The 14,942-nt window shown below is 43.1% G+C and overlaps 1 protein-coding gene across 2 annotated transcripts in view; it reads right to left on the bottom strand.

The window, feature by feature from the left end:
- Positions 1 to 3,227: 3,227 nt before the first annotated feature.
- ANTXR1 (ANTXR cell adhesion molecule 1) overlaps positions 3,228 to 14,942 on the bottom strand; it is a 244,427-nt gene continuing 232,712 nt past the window's right edge. For both annotated transcript variants that reach the window (XM_012501213.2, XM_030827130.1), the window contains exon 18: positions 3,228 to 7,165. In XM_012501213.2, coding sequence (XP_012356667.1) covers positions 6,905 to 7,165 — 261 coding nt within the window. In that variant the 3' untranslated portion in view covers positions 3,228 to 6,904. The remainder of the gene's footprint in view (positions 7,166 to 14,942) is intronic.

Raw genomic sequence — 14,942 nt, 5'->3', positions numbered from 1 at the left:
TAACATGTAGAGTGGCCAGGGCCTGTTGAGAGTGAGCATTTGTTGAGGTAGCTTTCATGGGGCAAGTGAAAGTGTCTGACAAGTATAGGAGGTGGAATCAAAACCTCCTGGAGCTTTGCAGTCTTATTTCTTGTAGTGATTACATCACTGGGGTCAAATATAACACAGGCACTGACAATGGCCAGAAATGCTCATATCACTCAATTCTGCCCAGAGTGGGGAAGGCAATCTAGTGTATGGCATCAGAAAGGATTATTTGTGGCAAATGCTTACAATGCCCATTTGAAGTAGGAAAAAGAATTTCTCTTCCTGGAGAGATGACTAGGACCTACATCACTCCCCTTAGGATGGGTTTATTCACCTGAGGTTTGAGACCCACCATCTTGGCCAGCATTTAGAAGAAGAGGAATTGAACAGAGTCCACGCCAGCCAGGAGAAGCCCCTTCCTGCAATGTCAGATGAATGTGGGTGCTTCTACCTCATCTTATTTATGAGCCACACTTTGGGTTTGCATGGAATATTTATCTCCACAGGAGCTTGGCTGGAAATGCAGATTATCATGAATTTCACACCAGTCTTTTACATTTACAGGTGTCTTGTAAATAATGTTAAGAGTAAAACTAAGCAAAAAGACATGGACTCAGTATCCTGCAAAGTTGGGGTGGGATTCACAGGGAAGCGAATGCCACACAGTGCTTGTATTTTTTAAAAAATGTGAAGTTAGGGGCTGTATAGGGTTTCCTGGCTACTCTTGGGGGTGCACATTTTTGGAAGGGACTCATCATAGGTGGCTGACAGTTCTCTTGTCTTACACCTTTTTTTTTTTCAGAAGAAAGTGAAATGTTTTCTGCACTCAGCCCTCACAACCAGCATTTCTTGTACTTTAAAAATCCTTTGCAAGAATGTAAACTACTTAACTACCCAAAGGAAAATATATTTTATGAGTTGCATCTATTTTAATGTTTACAAAGAAGTCTCAACTAAAGATGCTGGCTAAAGTACTGAATGTGCACAATTAACTGAATATCTTTTTTTATTTTTATTTTTATTTTATTTTATTATTATACTTTAAATTTTAGGGTACATGTGCACAATGTGCAGGTTTGTTACATATGTATACATGTGCCATGTTGGTGTGCTGCACCCATTAACTCGTCATTTGGAATACTATGCAGCCATAAAAAATGATGAGTTCATGTCCTTTGTAGGGACATGGATGAAACTGGAAATCATCATTCTCAGTAAACTATCACGAGGACAAAAAACCAAACACCGCATGTTCTCACTCATAGGTGGGAATTGAACAATGAGAACGCATGGACACAGGAAGGGGAACTGAATATCTTTTAACAGACCCTTGCTTTCAGCTCTCAAGTGACTCAGAGAAAATTGTGTTAGCTCAGCGATTGCTTTATAAGTACACTGCAAAATGGCACTTAAAAGGAGATGCATACTTTCAAACTCTAAAAACTAAAATGTCCCAACTTAAGTAGAGAGGGAAGAATCTTTATAACTTAGTGACTGCTTGAATTTTGAGGAAAAAAAGAGAAAGGAATCAAAGATTACAGTAGTGGAATCATAAGGCTTCTAATTTGTTTAGATATGATAACCTGGGATGGGGTGTGGTGATTCGAAAGAACACAGTACAATTGTAGTCAGCATAAAAATTACAATACAGTTGTAAAGAGAATAAAAATCATGTTTGTCATATGCCAACTATATACCCTTATACCAAATATATAGTAACTGTTGAGTGATACCTTGTTTATAATGTATTTAGATGGACAAAGTATTATTCTGATTGTTTTATATCTAAGTGATACTCCACAAAACAGATTTATCTGAAGATTAGTGAAAAACGGTGGATCTCAAATTCATGTTCACAGTTAGCACCTGATAAATGATCTTATTCCTGTTATTAATGGTTCCTTTGTTCAACTTAATGCATTGGAGCATTACTCAGGGTTATTTCAAGCAATTTCATGACAAAGTTTGATTGATCATGCAAACAATATGTAGGATTTTAACATTCTTTATACCATACAGAAAACTTTTTTCACAATTCTAGTGCTTTTCTAGCTTTATTTGTTACACTTAAATTCAGTTAGAATTTATTTTGGTGTAAGGAATTGAGGTAGGGCTCCAGCTTTTCCTGTTTCTTTTAAAATTTCTAACCCGTTATCTCAAAACCATTTACTATTGGGAGTCTGAGGCAGGAGGATCACTTGAGGCCAGGAGTTTGAGACCAGCCTGGGCAACACAGTGAGACCCTATCTCTAAAAACAAACAAAAAATCCACACACACACACACACACACACACACACACACACACACACTAGCCAGGTGTGGTGGAATATGCATATATTCCCAGCTACTTGGGAAGGTTAAGTGGGAGAATTGCTTGAGCCCAGGGGTTTGAGGCTGCAGTAAGCCATGATTGCATCACTGCACTCCAGCCTGGGTGACAGAGTAAGATCCTGTCTCAAAATAACTCCCAAAACACACTTATTAAAGATATAATGTTTAAATGTGTTCATACCCACACATATTAAAAAGCAAATACTAATGAAAACTTAGAAAAAACTTGTGGCATGACTTTCTGTTTGTGGATGGTTTTATTCCAATTAAGATGTATTCAAGGCTTAGTGAGATCTTACAAAGAAATTCAGGAACTAGAAGGAGATGCTTTTCTACCAACAAAATATTTAAATGGAGGAGCCGAATTAAAACTGCTAGGAGGGATAAAAGTGAGTCGTATCAGAAATGCAGAAGCAATACAAAGATTTTGAGATATACATAGAAGGGTATTTATTGCAGCACTGTCCACAACACTGTCTGGTTCCTGGGTTGCTGCAAATCTCTGGACTCCTTGTAAAATCAATCCTACTTGCCTTTCTGCTACGTTAGCCAAACACAATCCTAGCTGATGCAGTATATTTTTCCTGTGTGTTCTGTTTTCACTTTTTATTTATTTTCCCTTAGCATGGATTACATTTTTGATTTGAAATTTGTTATGAGAAATAAAAAATATTTTGAATGTCTGACAGCTAAGGAAGAAATGACAGTAATCCAGACAGTAGAGAAATTAGTGGAAGGCATGAAATCATTTGAGAAATGTAATTTAATGTATAGCACAGCAACCACTGTATTATGATCAGGATATTGAGGACTAGAATATGTTGCAGTTTATTTTTATAACAAACAGACAAATAACCAGAAAAAAGAGTTGATTAGGGAAATTTATTATTTTTTTAAAAAAAGCAACTTCCAGGGTTGTCATTGTACAGGTTTTGCCCAGTCTCCTATAGCATGGTATAGTGATAACTGATTTTTTATAACAATGACTCAGAGGCATTGAAGATCCATAACTATCTTCTGAATTATCACAGAAAGAAGAAAGAGTTAGAAGAGTTTAATGTTAAGTGTATTAAAAATCATATTCTAATTCTTTTAATTTGGTTATCTGAGTATGATAATATAGCAGAGCTCAGATAACAAGAAAAGGCAATTGGTTAGAACACTCCATTCCCACAGGATGTGCATTAACAGACTTTTTACTGCATATATCTTTATATAGTTTGCAAACTAATTCCACCCTTTTACACAGCATTAATTTTTTTTAACTGGGTTGACATTGGGCTGAAACATTTGCTTATTATCTTATAATTATTTTTTCCTGTTCTTTAATGGATTTTACCCCCATCTGACATAGTGTTTGGACTTTAGTGTATGTGACACTTCAAGATCATCTCTGCCCATTCTAATGATAGTTACAATGAGATTACCCATGGCCAGATATCCAAGACTATTAATTAATCCACCAGCTCTGTTCTTAACTTTGGTAAAAGAGAGATCTTGTGTCTCACTGGAGGGTGCACCAAGCTTCAGGCAAGAAACTGTGAGCTGGCTGTCAACAGAATATGGTTCTTAACAAGGTTCTTATTAATGCTGTGCAAACAAGAGTCTCGTCATTTCAGTAACTATTTGTACATTTATAAAAGCAATACAGTCATGGGAAAAACCAACAAGCACAGCTTGGTAGAATAACCTGCCATGAAATATCATCGGCTTTATAATAATTTACTACAACTGTTCTTTTTATTCACACTGGATAGGAAATGCTTCCATCTAACACATGGAATACGAATATATACAACACAAATTTGGCTTTAATAAAAAAAAACAGTTCAAAAGGACAATAACACGGGGGCTGAAAACAATAATTTTGTGCAGTTTCCTGATCATAATCACTTGTCTCCTGCCTTTTACAGGGAATGACACAAGTATTGATGGATTTTGTAAACCAGTTAAAACATTTTCCTGCCTGTAATAGCCCACTATGAAGATATCACCTTGTTCATACAGTCTTATAGAAGTTTCTCCTCCTTAACTGTAATTCTAAATAACCAGGGATGACACACCGAGTCGGTTTTAAGAACAAATCCTGCTGAGCCTTTTCAAAATCATCATACATTTGCAGTTCCCTATTCCATTAAAACTCCTTGCTGAAACAACATCTTGTAACTGCACTGGGCATATGACTGATGTGCTGAATGGTGCATTTGCACTGATGCTCACCATCTCGTTGCTCAGCAACGTCAGCATCTTGGCTTGAACTTCTGAATGGCCGCGGGAATCACGCGGCAGTGCCATCAGGGGGTGGACTGTTTTAGACTGCCAGCAGTCAAAACAGTTGTGATGGGCTCAATGTCTCTACACTGTGAGCCTGGGGAACCCATTCTCCTATGGAATGGTTTTCAGGGGTCCAGCAATGTCACTGCAGGTGGCTGAGATATTCTGGCCCCTGCTTATGAGGAACTACATGAAAGAAGAAGCCTAGTGTTCTAAAAAAATAGACAATGCGGCAGGGTTGGGGAGAGGCTAGGGGGTTGCTTTCATGAGTCTGGAAATCTCTGGTTATAGCTCTCTGAGAAGGCTGGGAGACTCCGTTGTAGGCAGCTGTGGGAGAAGGCTAGGGTTGGAGGTACACCTGGAGATATGTCAGTTTGGCGTTGGCACTGCAGATTCAGTGCCCGTGGTCCCTGACTAAGGCACTCTGCCTAGATCTATTTTCCCCTGACTGTACCTTTTATGGCCCCTGGCTTTCCCATTCTCCCTGGAAACTCCTGTTTGTTTTTGCTTTTTAAGGTAGAGATAGCAAGTAGGGTTCATTTCTCTCATCTGACTGTTGGGTTCATCTGACTGTTGAGTGGCGGCTCTTTGGAATTGTAATTTGAGAAGGATTGTGAATAAATCAGTGGGCTTAATAGGAAATAGTGCTGTGATTGATTAGCAATGTCTGCCATGGCCACAAAAATTGGTATTGATAAAATAAATGCATCTCAGGCCCTTATATCTCTGTTCTAAGTAAAGTGAGCGAATGAAGCTGGCTTGATGTATTTTTGAAGGATCTTTGGAGACCATAGCCCAAGCCACTAAATTTATATTTATTTTATATTCTGCTTTGTTCCAGAAAAGATTTGAGAATTTGGGGGGCTTGGGACAGGAATTTTAGGACTTGTGGAAAGCTAGAGAGGGAGATAATTTTGAATAGGCTGATGCAGGAGGTCCACGACAACGATCTCTGTTTTTACCCCGGGGTGATGAAGCCCAGTGTTTACCAAGTGATTATAGGGCTTATTGATTAAACAGATCCAGAAAGACCTGGATAAATGGGGTGAGTCCTAGGCATGGTGGAAATTTCAGGCAGAGCATTTCTGTGTTGCAGATCTGATGTATTTCCCCTTGGTTAACAGCTGAGGTTCTATGTTGAAAAGCCAAAGAGAAATATATTTGTATACACACACATGCCTTATGGGGGTTAATCAAAGATCCTTATTATGTCAGGACCATTGTCTTTCAGCTCTACCCAGAAGTCTCTGGTGCATGGCTTTACCAAGAAAACAACAACAACAAAAAAACTAGTGATATTGTGTGATAGGTCCTAATGATGGTATTTTGGGAAGATCAACTTACGTTTATCTCTGGAAAACAGGATAAACTTCATACCTCAAGTGATTTAAACTGAAGCCAAACCTTGATTTTTAACATGAATCATTAACAGGTTGCTCTTCAACAATGCCATTGTCTGTTGATTTAGGGTCCATGTCTGGCCAAAGCCAGCCACCTCTAGCTGCTGATGGCCTGTGGGTTTTAGAAACTGGCTGATGCTCCCATAAATACGCCCCTGTCTATTGCACACAACTGATTTCACTTACACATCAACATAGCAACATACCTTTTCCATCAGTAAACACCTGCTCCCCTTCTCGCTTGGAAACTGGAAGAATTTGCAAGGAAAAGATGCCATACATTTTTTATATACCATGCAAATCCCAGGAGAACATCCTTTTGCATACCCGTCTGATGTTGAGTTTCTTACCATACCAGGGACCCCAGCATTTCCAAAGTTGTAGGCAAAGCTTTCCTCTTTCTTGGGTGGTGGTGCACAGGGGTGAAGGTCCTTAGGCTCCTAGGCCAAGGGTCCAAAGTCCAGGGATGGAGGTGGAGTAGAGGCAGGAAGGCAGCATTTTAGAAACCCAGCAATGTATTTCTTATCCAACTCTGCATTTCACCCTCAGATAAATGATTTTCTTACTGGTCTCCATGAGACATAATCCTGTTGAGAGCATCTTGCAGTTTCACTGTCTCTGGAACCTTCTAGAGGTGATAGATGGCTGGCTATAAATCTGACTGTAGTTGCCTCATCATTTGTTTTCTGGCAATTTAAAATATCTGTTTCCTTCCGCTGATCATGATTGTTGGTATACTGGCATTGCCAACCAATTTTTAGAATGTGTGAAGGTCAGTGGGCTTTATCACCACTCCTCTTCTCTAACTGGAAAGACTTGTTCTAACACCTCCTGAAGTTTCTGAGAGAGCCCAGAGCAGGAACTCTGGGCTCTAGACAGAAGGCCTTGGAGGAGGGCGGGAGGGAGGAGGTGCCCTGTTGGGAGGTGGAGCCTGGGGAGGAGGGGGAAGGGTGGAAGGTGGGGACGGGATGGGAGGGGTGGGGGCGCTGGGGGGCGGGGGAGGGCAGTGGGGTGCAGGAGGTGGGGGGGTGTAGATGGGGGCAGGAGGCGGTGAGGAGGTGTGGTAGGCGTTGTTGAGTGGGTACTTGGCTGGCTGGTTGTTCTTGACCCTGGTGAAGTTGATGCAGCGCCCCTAGAAGAGAATTGGAGAGAAGGAAACATGAGCGGACGGCCTCACATCGGGGCCTGTGGTGCTGTGGTGGGCGGCTTGCAAGAAATATGTGGAAAGCCGGCCCCTGTTGGTGACAACTCTCTAGTGGCACATAGTAGAACTTGAGGACAAGTGAGCTCCCCACTTCCTTTTCCCGGACTGTGTTGCAAAACTGTTAAAATTCATCTTTTCCTGGAGTCTAACTCTCTCAAGTGGGATAAAGGGAAGGAGACTGACCTTAACTGGGTGCTGTGTACAGAGGTCGTCAAACTGAATCTCCTCAACAGCCCTGCTAACCGGGTATTATTAACTGTTCCATTGCACAGATGAGGAAACAGAGGTTCAGAAAAGTGAAGTTACTTTTTCAAGGCCACACAACTAGGAAGAGGTGGGGTTGGTGATTCTAACCCAAAATAGACTCCAGAATTATTCTTCCTGCTGCTACTTTGCCTTCTGGAAGGGGTCCTCAAATTTCATAAACAAAAGTAATTTATTTTGATTATTTCAATTACATGCCTGGAAATGGCAGAAGGTTAACACCACGAGCTTCTCCTATATTGTAATTCAAGGATGTAGCTAGAATCTGTGATTGGATTTGTCATGGAGGCCCTGATGCATTTACCTCACCTGTGCCCCCTCAAACACTTGTTCCGGGTAATGAATGAAGGAGGCAGCTATCTCTACTGATGTGATCAATACAGCTTCCTCATCCATGCCTTGCCTTCTCCACGGTGCTAGTAAATAATAAACAGTTTATCCTGCCCTTGTTCTGGCTGTGGGAATCCCTCTTCTACATGCGGCTGCACCTGTGCAGGTACCCTTAGTTGTTGTCACAGGAATTGGCAATCTGTGTACCTTAAGAAATACAACCTGGGGACATTCTATTGCCAAGCAGGCATCTACCCTGAATTCTGCTTTTCTCCTACCCTTCTTGGGTACTCAACTGAACAATGCAGAGAAGACCCTGGAACCCCTTACAGCAGCCTCCTGAAAGTCAGCATCCATAGCCAGCCTTAAGTAACCCTGTCTCCCCTATAGTGTCTCTGCTCTGCTCTCCAGAGTCACAGGCATGCTTTCTCTGTCCCCCAGTAGATACCCCTAGTCTCATCTGGTACTCAGGAACTTCTGTGCAACACTCAGCTCTGCAATGGAGGGGAGACGGGTTCTCCTGCTCACTGTGTTCCGTGCTGGTGTGAGCTCTCTTCGCTTGGCCACTTGCCTGGGTGGGTAGCTGCCCTCCTGAGGGCTCCTGGCCTCCCTCACTTCCCAAGCCTGTGGGGCATCTTATTGTTCTCTCTCTGGCATGTCTGGATGCCTACAGAATTGCTCCCCACTGCGGCCGGGGTGGGGTTGCTTCTCTCTGAGGCTGCCCTCTATGCTGGGCCTGGGGCTGGGGTGTGGAATTGTTCCTGGCCACGTGCTCCAGGATGGACATTATCCTGTGGTGTCCAGCCTGAACGAGATATGTCCAGAGAGCACAGAGTTTCCCTTTCCAGGCCTTTAGGGATGAGCCTGAATGAGAATGAAGAGAGTGAGGTGTGGAATTTGGGGGACCATTGCTGCTTAAATTAGCTCTAGGACAAGAGGAAAATGAGTGTGTGTTATTAGAGACTTGGGCCACAGCAGGGACGAGCCGCATGCTGAGCAAACCTTCCCTCCCTGTGCACAGCCCCGTGCATCCTTCAAGTCATAAATCATGTCCCTTTTCCTCCACACATTTCCCCCACAGTGACTCCAGCCTCCACTTACCCTTTGCTTCCTTGAGTTCTCTAGTTACAGCCTACACCACACATTGCAGCCTGCATACTACAGTTATTTCATCTGTAAATGCCTTGCCTCGTTGGCCAGATGAGAAACTTCTGGAAGGCTGCAGCCTTGTTTTGTGCTTTGCTGCTCCACAGCTTACAGCCTCACAGGGTGTTCTGCATGGTACAGGGACTCTTGGTAAAAACAGAGTTGTTTGAACCACTCAGGAAAAGTAGGGGGTGGGAAACCTTCGCAATAAACTGAAAATTAATTCCTAGGACATAGCATTAGTCAGAGGGCATCTTGGTGAGGAAGGGCCAAACTTGATGGCACTGCAATTGGTTTAGGAGTTGCAATGCTATGTTTAGATGCCAGCACCCCTGTTTCTCTGAGCTTGCATTTCATGTGATTAAACCAGGTGCTAAGCGGGGGAGGCTCTGACTGGGGTTCCACTCACTGCAGAAGGAATTTATCCCCTCCTTGCTGCACTGCCCAGAGCTCCCGGTTTATGTCCAGCCTTTCAGGCATGATGCCGATTTTGTAACCCGGTACTGTACATTCCCGGCTGTTCAAGCTGCCCTCTTTTATAGCTTTATAAATCTAAGCCTTGGTTACAGTTTATTTATGATTCTGGATAAAGCTTTCCTTTACGATGTGAAGGCCCTAATGATTACCATCTGTGATGAATTCCTGTGACGACAATTTAGAGCTGGGATTTACTGTGCTATCTGTTCTGCCCTTCGTTCCTAGACATGCTAAGTCAGACAGAGAGGCTCAAGAGATTCACGTCCTTTAAAGATGAAGGGAAACCCTCATCCTGGGGAGGAGCTGCTGGTGCCTGGGGTCGAGTGCTCATCTGGCTTCAGATCTCTTTTAGAGCTGGCCACCAGGCTGGCCAAGAGGGGAGGCTAATTAATTAATGAATCCAGAAGCTCATGTACTTATTCTGTTCAATTGAAATAAGTCACTCTACTGTTTTTACCAGAGGCTGTTTTGTCCAGAGACAAAATCAGGAGCTCCCAGCCTTCTTCTGCCAGTATCTCTGTTCGTAACCCACGTTAGGATTCCCAGGGGTTTTCAAAACAGTCGAAAGCATCCACAGACTAAAAGATGGTCTCTCACATCTGTCCCCTGAAGATGGGATGAAAGAGGGCAGTGGGGGCTGTGGGGGAGTGAGGTGGGGAGGAGGACCTGAGGTCAGCACTTCCAGCTGCCGCCGTGGTGTCTTGGCCAGAGCGGCAGAGGGATGGAGATGGGGTGGGGTAAAATGGTGATGGTGGAGGCAGAGAGTCCTCTGGTCAGTAACACCCTAGGGGTACACCCATGGGTCACCTACTCCAGAGCATTGTGCTGTGGTTCATTATAGACCCTCCCCCCGCTCCCCACCACCTGGTCCTTTAGAGCTGAGCACAAAAGCCCAGAGCTCTCATCAAGCAGCCAGAGGGGAGGGGGCAAGCTCACAGCTTCTTCCTGGCCCCCACTGTGGGACACCCCACAGTGTGATGTGAAGTGGGGGTAATCATACCGCCTGTCACTTACAGGTATTAGGAGGACTCCCTTAATCAATGTTATAAAGGGCTTGGAACAGTGCCTGGTGCGTTGTGTTTAGTAAATGGAGTCTAGTGCTGTCTCTCTGCAGGTGGGGAAGTGCAGACACAATCAGACCCTGTCTGTGGTGGAAAGGCCAGTTGGTGGTGGTATCAGATATTCCAACTCCTAGTTTAGTGCCTTCTGAGTGAGCTGCAGGCTAGAGCTTCTATACTCCACACCTGGCTTCTATAATAAAACTGGTAAATAGAAAAAAATGTAGCAAAAATGTAGGGAAAAACAAAGCAGCCCCTAGAGCCTGCTCTCTTATGTCTGTTCTCTCCTCCTATTGCCACTAAGTCCTGTAACTTATTTCTTATAGGACCTCCCACAGTGCACTGCACACACATTTAACTGATGTTGAATTTATCTTCCTGAAAAAAGGTGCAGACTCGGCATCAATAAATCCCTGGGGTAATATACAGTAAGACCCACAGTCTTCGTAAGAGGGGTGTGGTTACAATAAGTTCTTAAAACCTGGAGTCAGAGGTGCCAGCACAAACACGGTAACATTTAGACCATATAATTGGCCTAAAGATCAGTTTACACAACATCGTTTTTTGCTTGCAAGAGGATAATAGAAAGGCCAGATGTTCTCAGTGTCATGTAGGCCAGCAAATCTGCACCAGTGTTTAGTTAAGAGGTTGCTAGGACGATTGGAACTCTCACTTCATAACACTGGTCTTTGTGACCCAGTTTTATTTTCTACAGTATTGGTTTTGGGTGGTTTGATTCAGATCCAAGATTTGGCTTTGACCTCAGTTTACCTCAGCATCCTCATTTACAGGAATGAATGCCAATTATTTTCACACATTAGCAAAAATTTCTCAGATTAAATTCTAAGAAGAAAATGCAACAGTATCTCCAGCTAAATGAAGGCTTAGCAGGATGCCAGCTGGCTTTCCTCCTAGGCTTGAAAGTGCCATTTTGATTTGGCTGTATCTAATGGTGGTGGGAGGACTATTTGAAATGTCCAGGTACATTAGCGTCTTTATTTATCATCAAAACTCTGCCAGTTAAGCATCATTATTTTCATTGTACAGAAAAAAAAACCTAAAGTCTCACACCTATTTAAATAACTTGCTCAAGACTCCACAGCCAGTAAGTGGCAGAGTGGGATTAAAACCTAGCTCTGCCTGTAGTCCCAGCTACGCGGGAGGCTGAGGCAGGAGAATGGCGTGAACCCCGGGGGGCGGAGCCTGCAGTGAGCCGAGATCGCGCCACTGCACTCCAGCCTGGGTGAAAGAGCGAGACTCTGTCTCAAAAAAACAAAACAAAACAAAACAAAACAAAACCTAGCTCTGTTTGCCTCAGGAACTCATCCTCTTTATACTGTATTCCTGAATATAGACTGAAAGTGCAAATGATTTCTTGAAAGACTTGTAGATAGCATCACGCAGTGTAGCACTTGACCACAATCCAGCAGCTCTTGACACAGTCAAGCGATTCTTCCCAAACCTAAGTCTGGTCAATTCACTCTCCAGCTCAAAATTCTTCAGTGATTCCCCATCACCTTTAAAAGAAAAGCCAAACCACCTCCACTGGCATACACAGCCCTTTGGGATCTGGTCTGTGCTTATGTCTTTCAATTGATGTCTTACTCTTTTCTTGCAAGATGTCCAGCCTGTTCCACCCTATGCCCTCTACAAATATTTGTTCAATGAGGAATATAATTTGCCATGTGGAACCCTTCTCTAAATGTCTCCCATTAGAAACATTGCTCCTTAACTGGTTGCTGAGCACCTCTGAGGCAGCCTCAAGGGCTTCTCCTCTGGAGCCTAGTGTTGCTGTAAACAGCCCAAGTTGAAGTTCAAGTTGGCACTCAACAAATACTGCTCACACACCGGAGCTCTGAGGTGCAGCAAGTTGTCTTAGAAAGCTCTGATTTTTCCCCTGCAGGTTTAGGCTCTCCAAAGGTCAAGGGTCCATGAACACAGCTATGAGTTTAGGGCTTCTCAGTCACCTCCCCATGGTCTCCTTGGACATCTCCCAGGTTCTTGGAGAAAGGATGGCAAGAATCCTACGTACTTCCCTTGGCTTCCACACTTGAAAGGTAATGTTACCTCTAAAAATACTTTTTGGGTTACCTTTGATTGCTTTATCAAAGGAAATTGCTCCTCAACAAAAAGCTTTGCCTAAATTGGCGGTGACATATTCTGAAATGGTTACGATGAAATGGTCAGGATGAAAGACCTTGTTGATCAGATTCTGGATTTCCCTGGGTTTGAACTCCAGGCATTGATGGTCTGAGGCGTATAGAGACAGGACACTGGTGCTGGGCACTGTGGTCTGCCTTGTGGGTTGCAGTCAGGAGGCAGAGTTCTACCTCTAGTTCTGCCACTAACATACTCACTGTGAAACCTGGGGTAAGTCACTTTCTCTCTATGGGCCTCGGTTTCTTCATCTGTCCAATAAAGTTGTACTGGCTAGATGACATTCAAGGGCCCTTCAGCCCTAATATTCTATAATTCCATCAACTTTTTTTTTTTTTTTGAGATGGAGTCTTACTCCGTGAGAGTGATCTCGGCTCACTACAACCTCTGCCTCCCGGGTTCAAGTGATTCTCCTGCCTCAGCCTCCCAAGTAGCTGGAATTACAGGCGTGTGACACCACGCCTGGCTAATTTTTTTGTATTTTTAGTAGAGACGGGGTTTTGCCATGTTGGCCAGGCTGGTCTCGAACACCTGACCTCAGGTGATCCGCCAACTTCAGCCTCCCAAAGTGCTGGGATTATAGGTGTGAGCCACCGCACCTGGCCTCCATCAAAATTTGAATTCCTTTGAAATCTTTCCCTTGGATAATTTAATCTGAATTCTTTTGGGGCAGCCAGTTTGCACATTTCTTTATACTAATTAGTTTGGCTAATGCTTTGTATTGCATATTTTCTGGTTGGTCATTAGATTTTTAAAAATATTAATAAACTGAAACTTCAAAATTGGAGGTCTGCCTTCTGCTTTTCTATTATTGTGGTAAGAGTTTGAACTTGCCTGCAACTTCTGAATTTGGGTTTGTGGGGTGACGGAGATGTGAGAAGAGGTATGGGCCGATTGTGTGCAAAAGACTTGCCAGTGGTGAGCTCGTGTGTGCTGAGTGTTATGAGACATCTGTTTGGGCGTCAGGCATGCTCCGTGGAGAGGGAGCTGGACTTCGGAGATGGTTAAAAATATGCTATGGCTCCCACAGATTAAACCAAATAGTTTCCTATGAACAGAGGTCATCTAAGGAAATTGGATTTCACAGGAAGAACACTAAAATAATTAGATTGTAAAAGTATAACATATATGCCAAGTTTCCTCTGACAAATACCTTTTCTCTCTGGCCTAGTTCTCCCATTGATTATCTTGTTTGGAGGGCTGTAGGTATTTCTCAAGTTACTAATGAATTAGGTTTCCAAAGTCAGTTGTTTGGAATTATGAGCATAGTTTCTAACTTAAATCATTCTTGTGAACTCAGGCTAGACCACAAAACCTCATCGTCATATTGAAGGCAATTGACATAATCCTGCCGAAGGTGGTGCTCTACTGATGAATTAAACACATGAACAATGAATGGATGGCTGGATTGGATGACTTAATAGTTAGCCTTCTACCCTATGATTCTCTCCATTTGTTAATTTATTTACGCATTTATCCTTTTGACAAATGGGTTTTAAGTGCCGGCTATGTCCTCAAAGGTGCTGCAGACAGTATTAAGCAAATGTTGAGGTCCCTGTCCTCATGAAGAATATAGTCTACAGGTGAAGACAGACAGTAGTCAAATGGACCCCAGCAACCACATTTGTGATCTGTGACCCTGAGTTTGGCCACAGTTGTTTGGACCAGTTGATTGGACAACTATGCTGAGCTAGACCGATCAGATTCTCTCTCCTGCGAATTTGGAATGACCACTGAGTGACAGGTAGTTAGTTAGTGAGGACTGATCATTTGAATACAGGGAATGTAAAGTGGGAACCTGGGGATAAGGGAGCAGCCATCTTCTGCCACAGTCAGGGAGAAGCAGAGAAAGCTCTGATTCTGTTTCATAAAGACCCTTCATACTCATTCTTCTGCCCCGCCCTCATTGTTGCTCATCTTCTAACACTTGGCCACCAAGTAAACCAGTCTTCCTGCTTTCAGCCTTTCCCTTTCACTTTGATATTTTGGTTTTCCATGTAAAATTCATACACATGCACACACACACACATACATATAAATAAAAATGTGCATATACATACATACGTATGTCTACATATGTATAGATAGAGGTATGTATAAAATGTATGTATATCTGTATACATAAAAATGTGTAGATACACAGACACATTCAAAGTTATCTTTCTGGCTAGGTGAGGTGGCTCATGCCTGTAATCTCAGCACTTTAGGAGGCCAACGCAGGCGGATCACTTTAGCCCAGGAGTTAGAGACCAGCCTGGCAACACAGTGAGACC

The sequence above is a fragment of the Nomascus leucogenys genome, chromosome 14 (genome assembly GCF_006542625.1).
Source record: "Nomascus leucogenys isolate Asia chromosome 14, Asia_NLE_v1, whole genome shotgun sequence".
NCBI classification, from domain to species: Eukaryota; Metazoa; Chordata; class Mammalia; order Primates; family Hylobatidae; genus Nomascus; species Nomascus leucogenys.
This window is presented reverse-complemented; position numbering and strand designations above follow the sequence as displayed.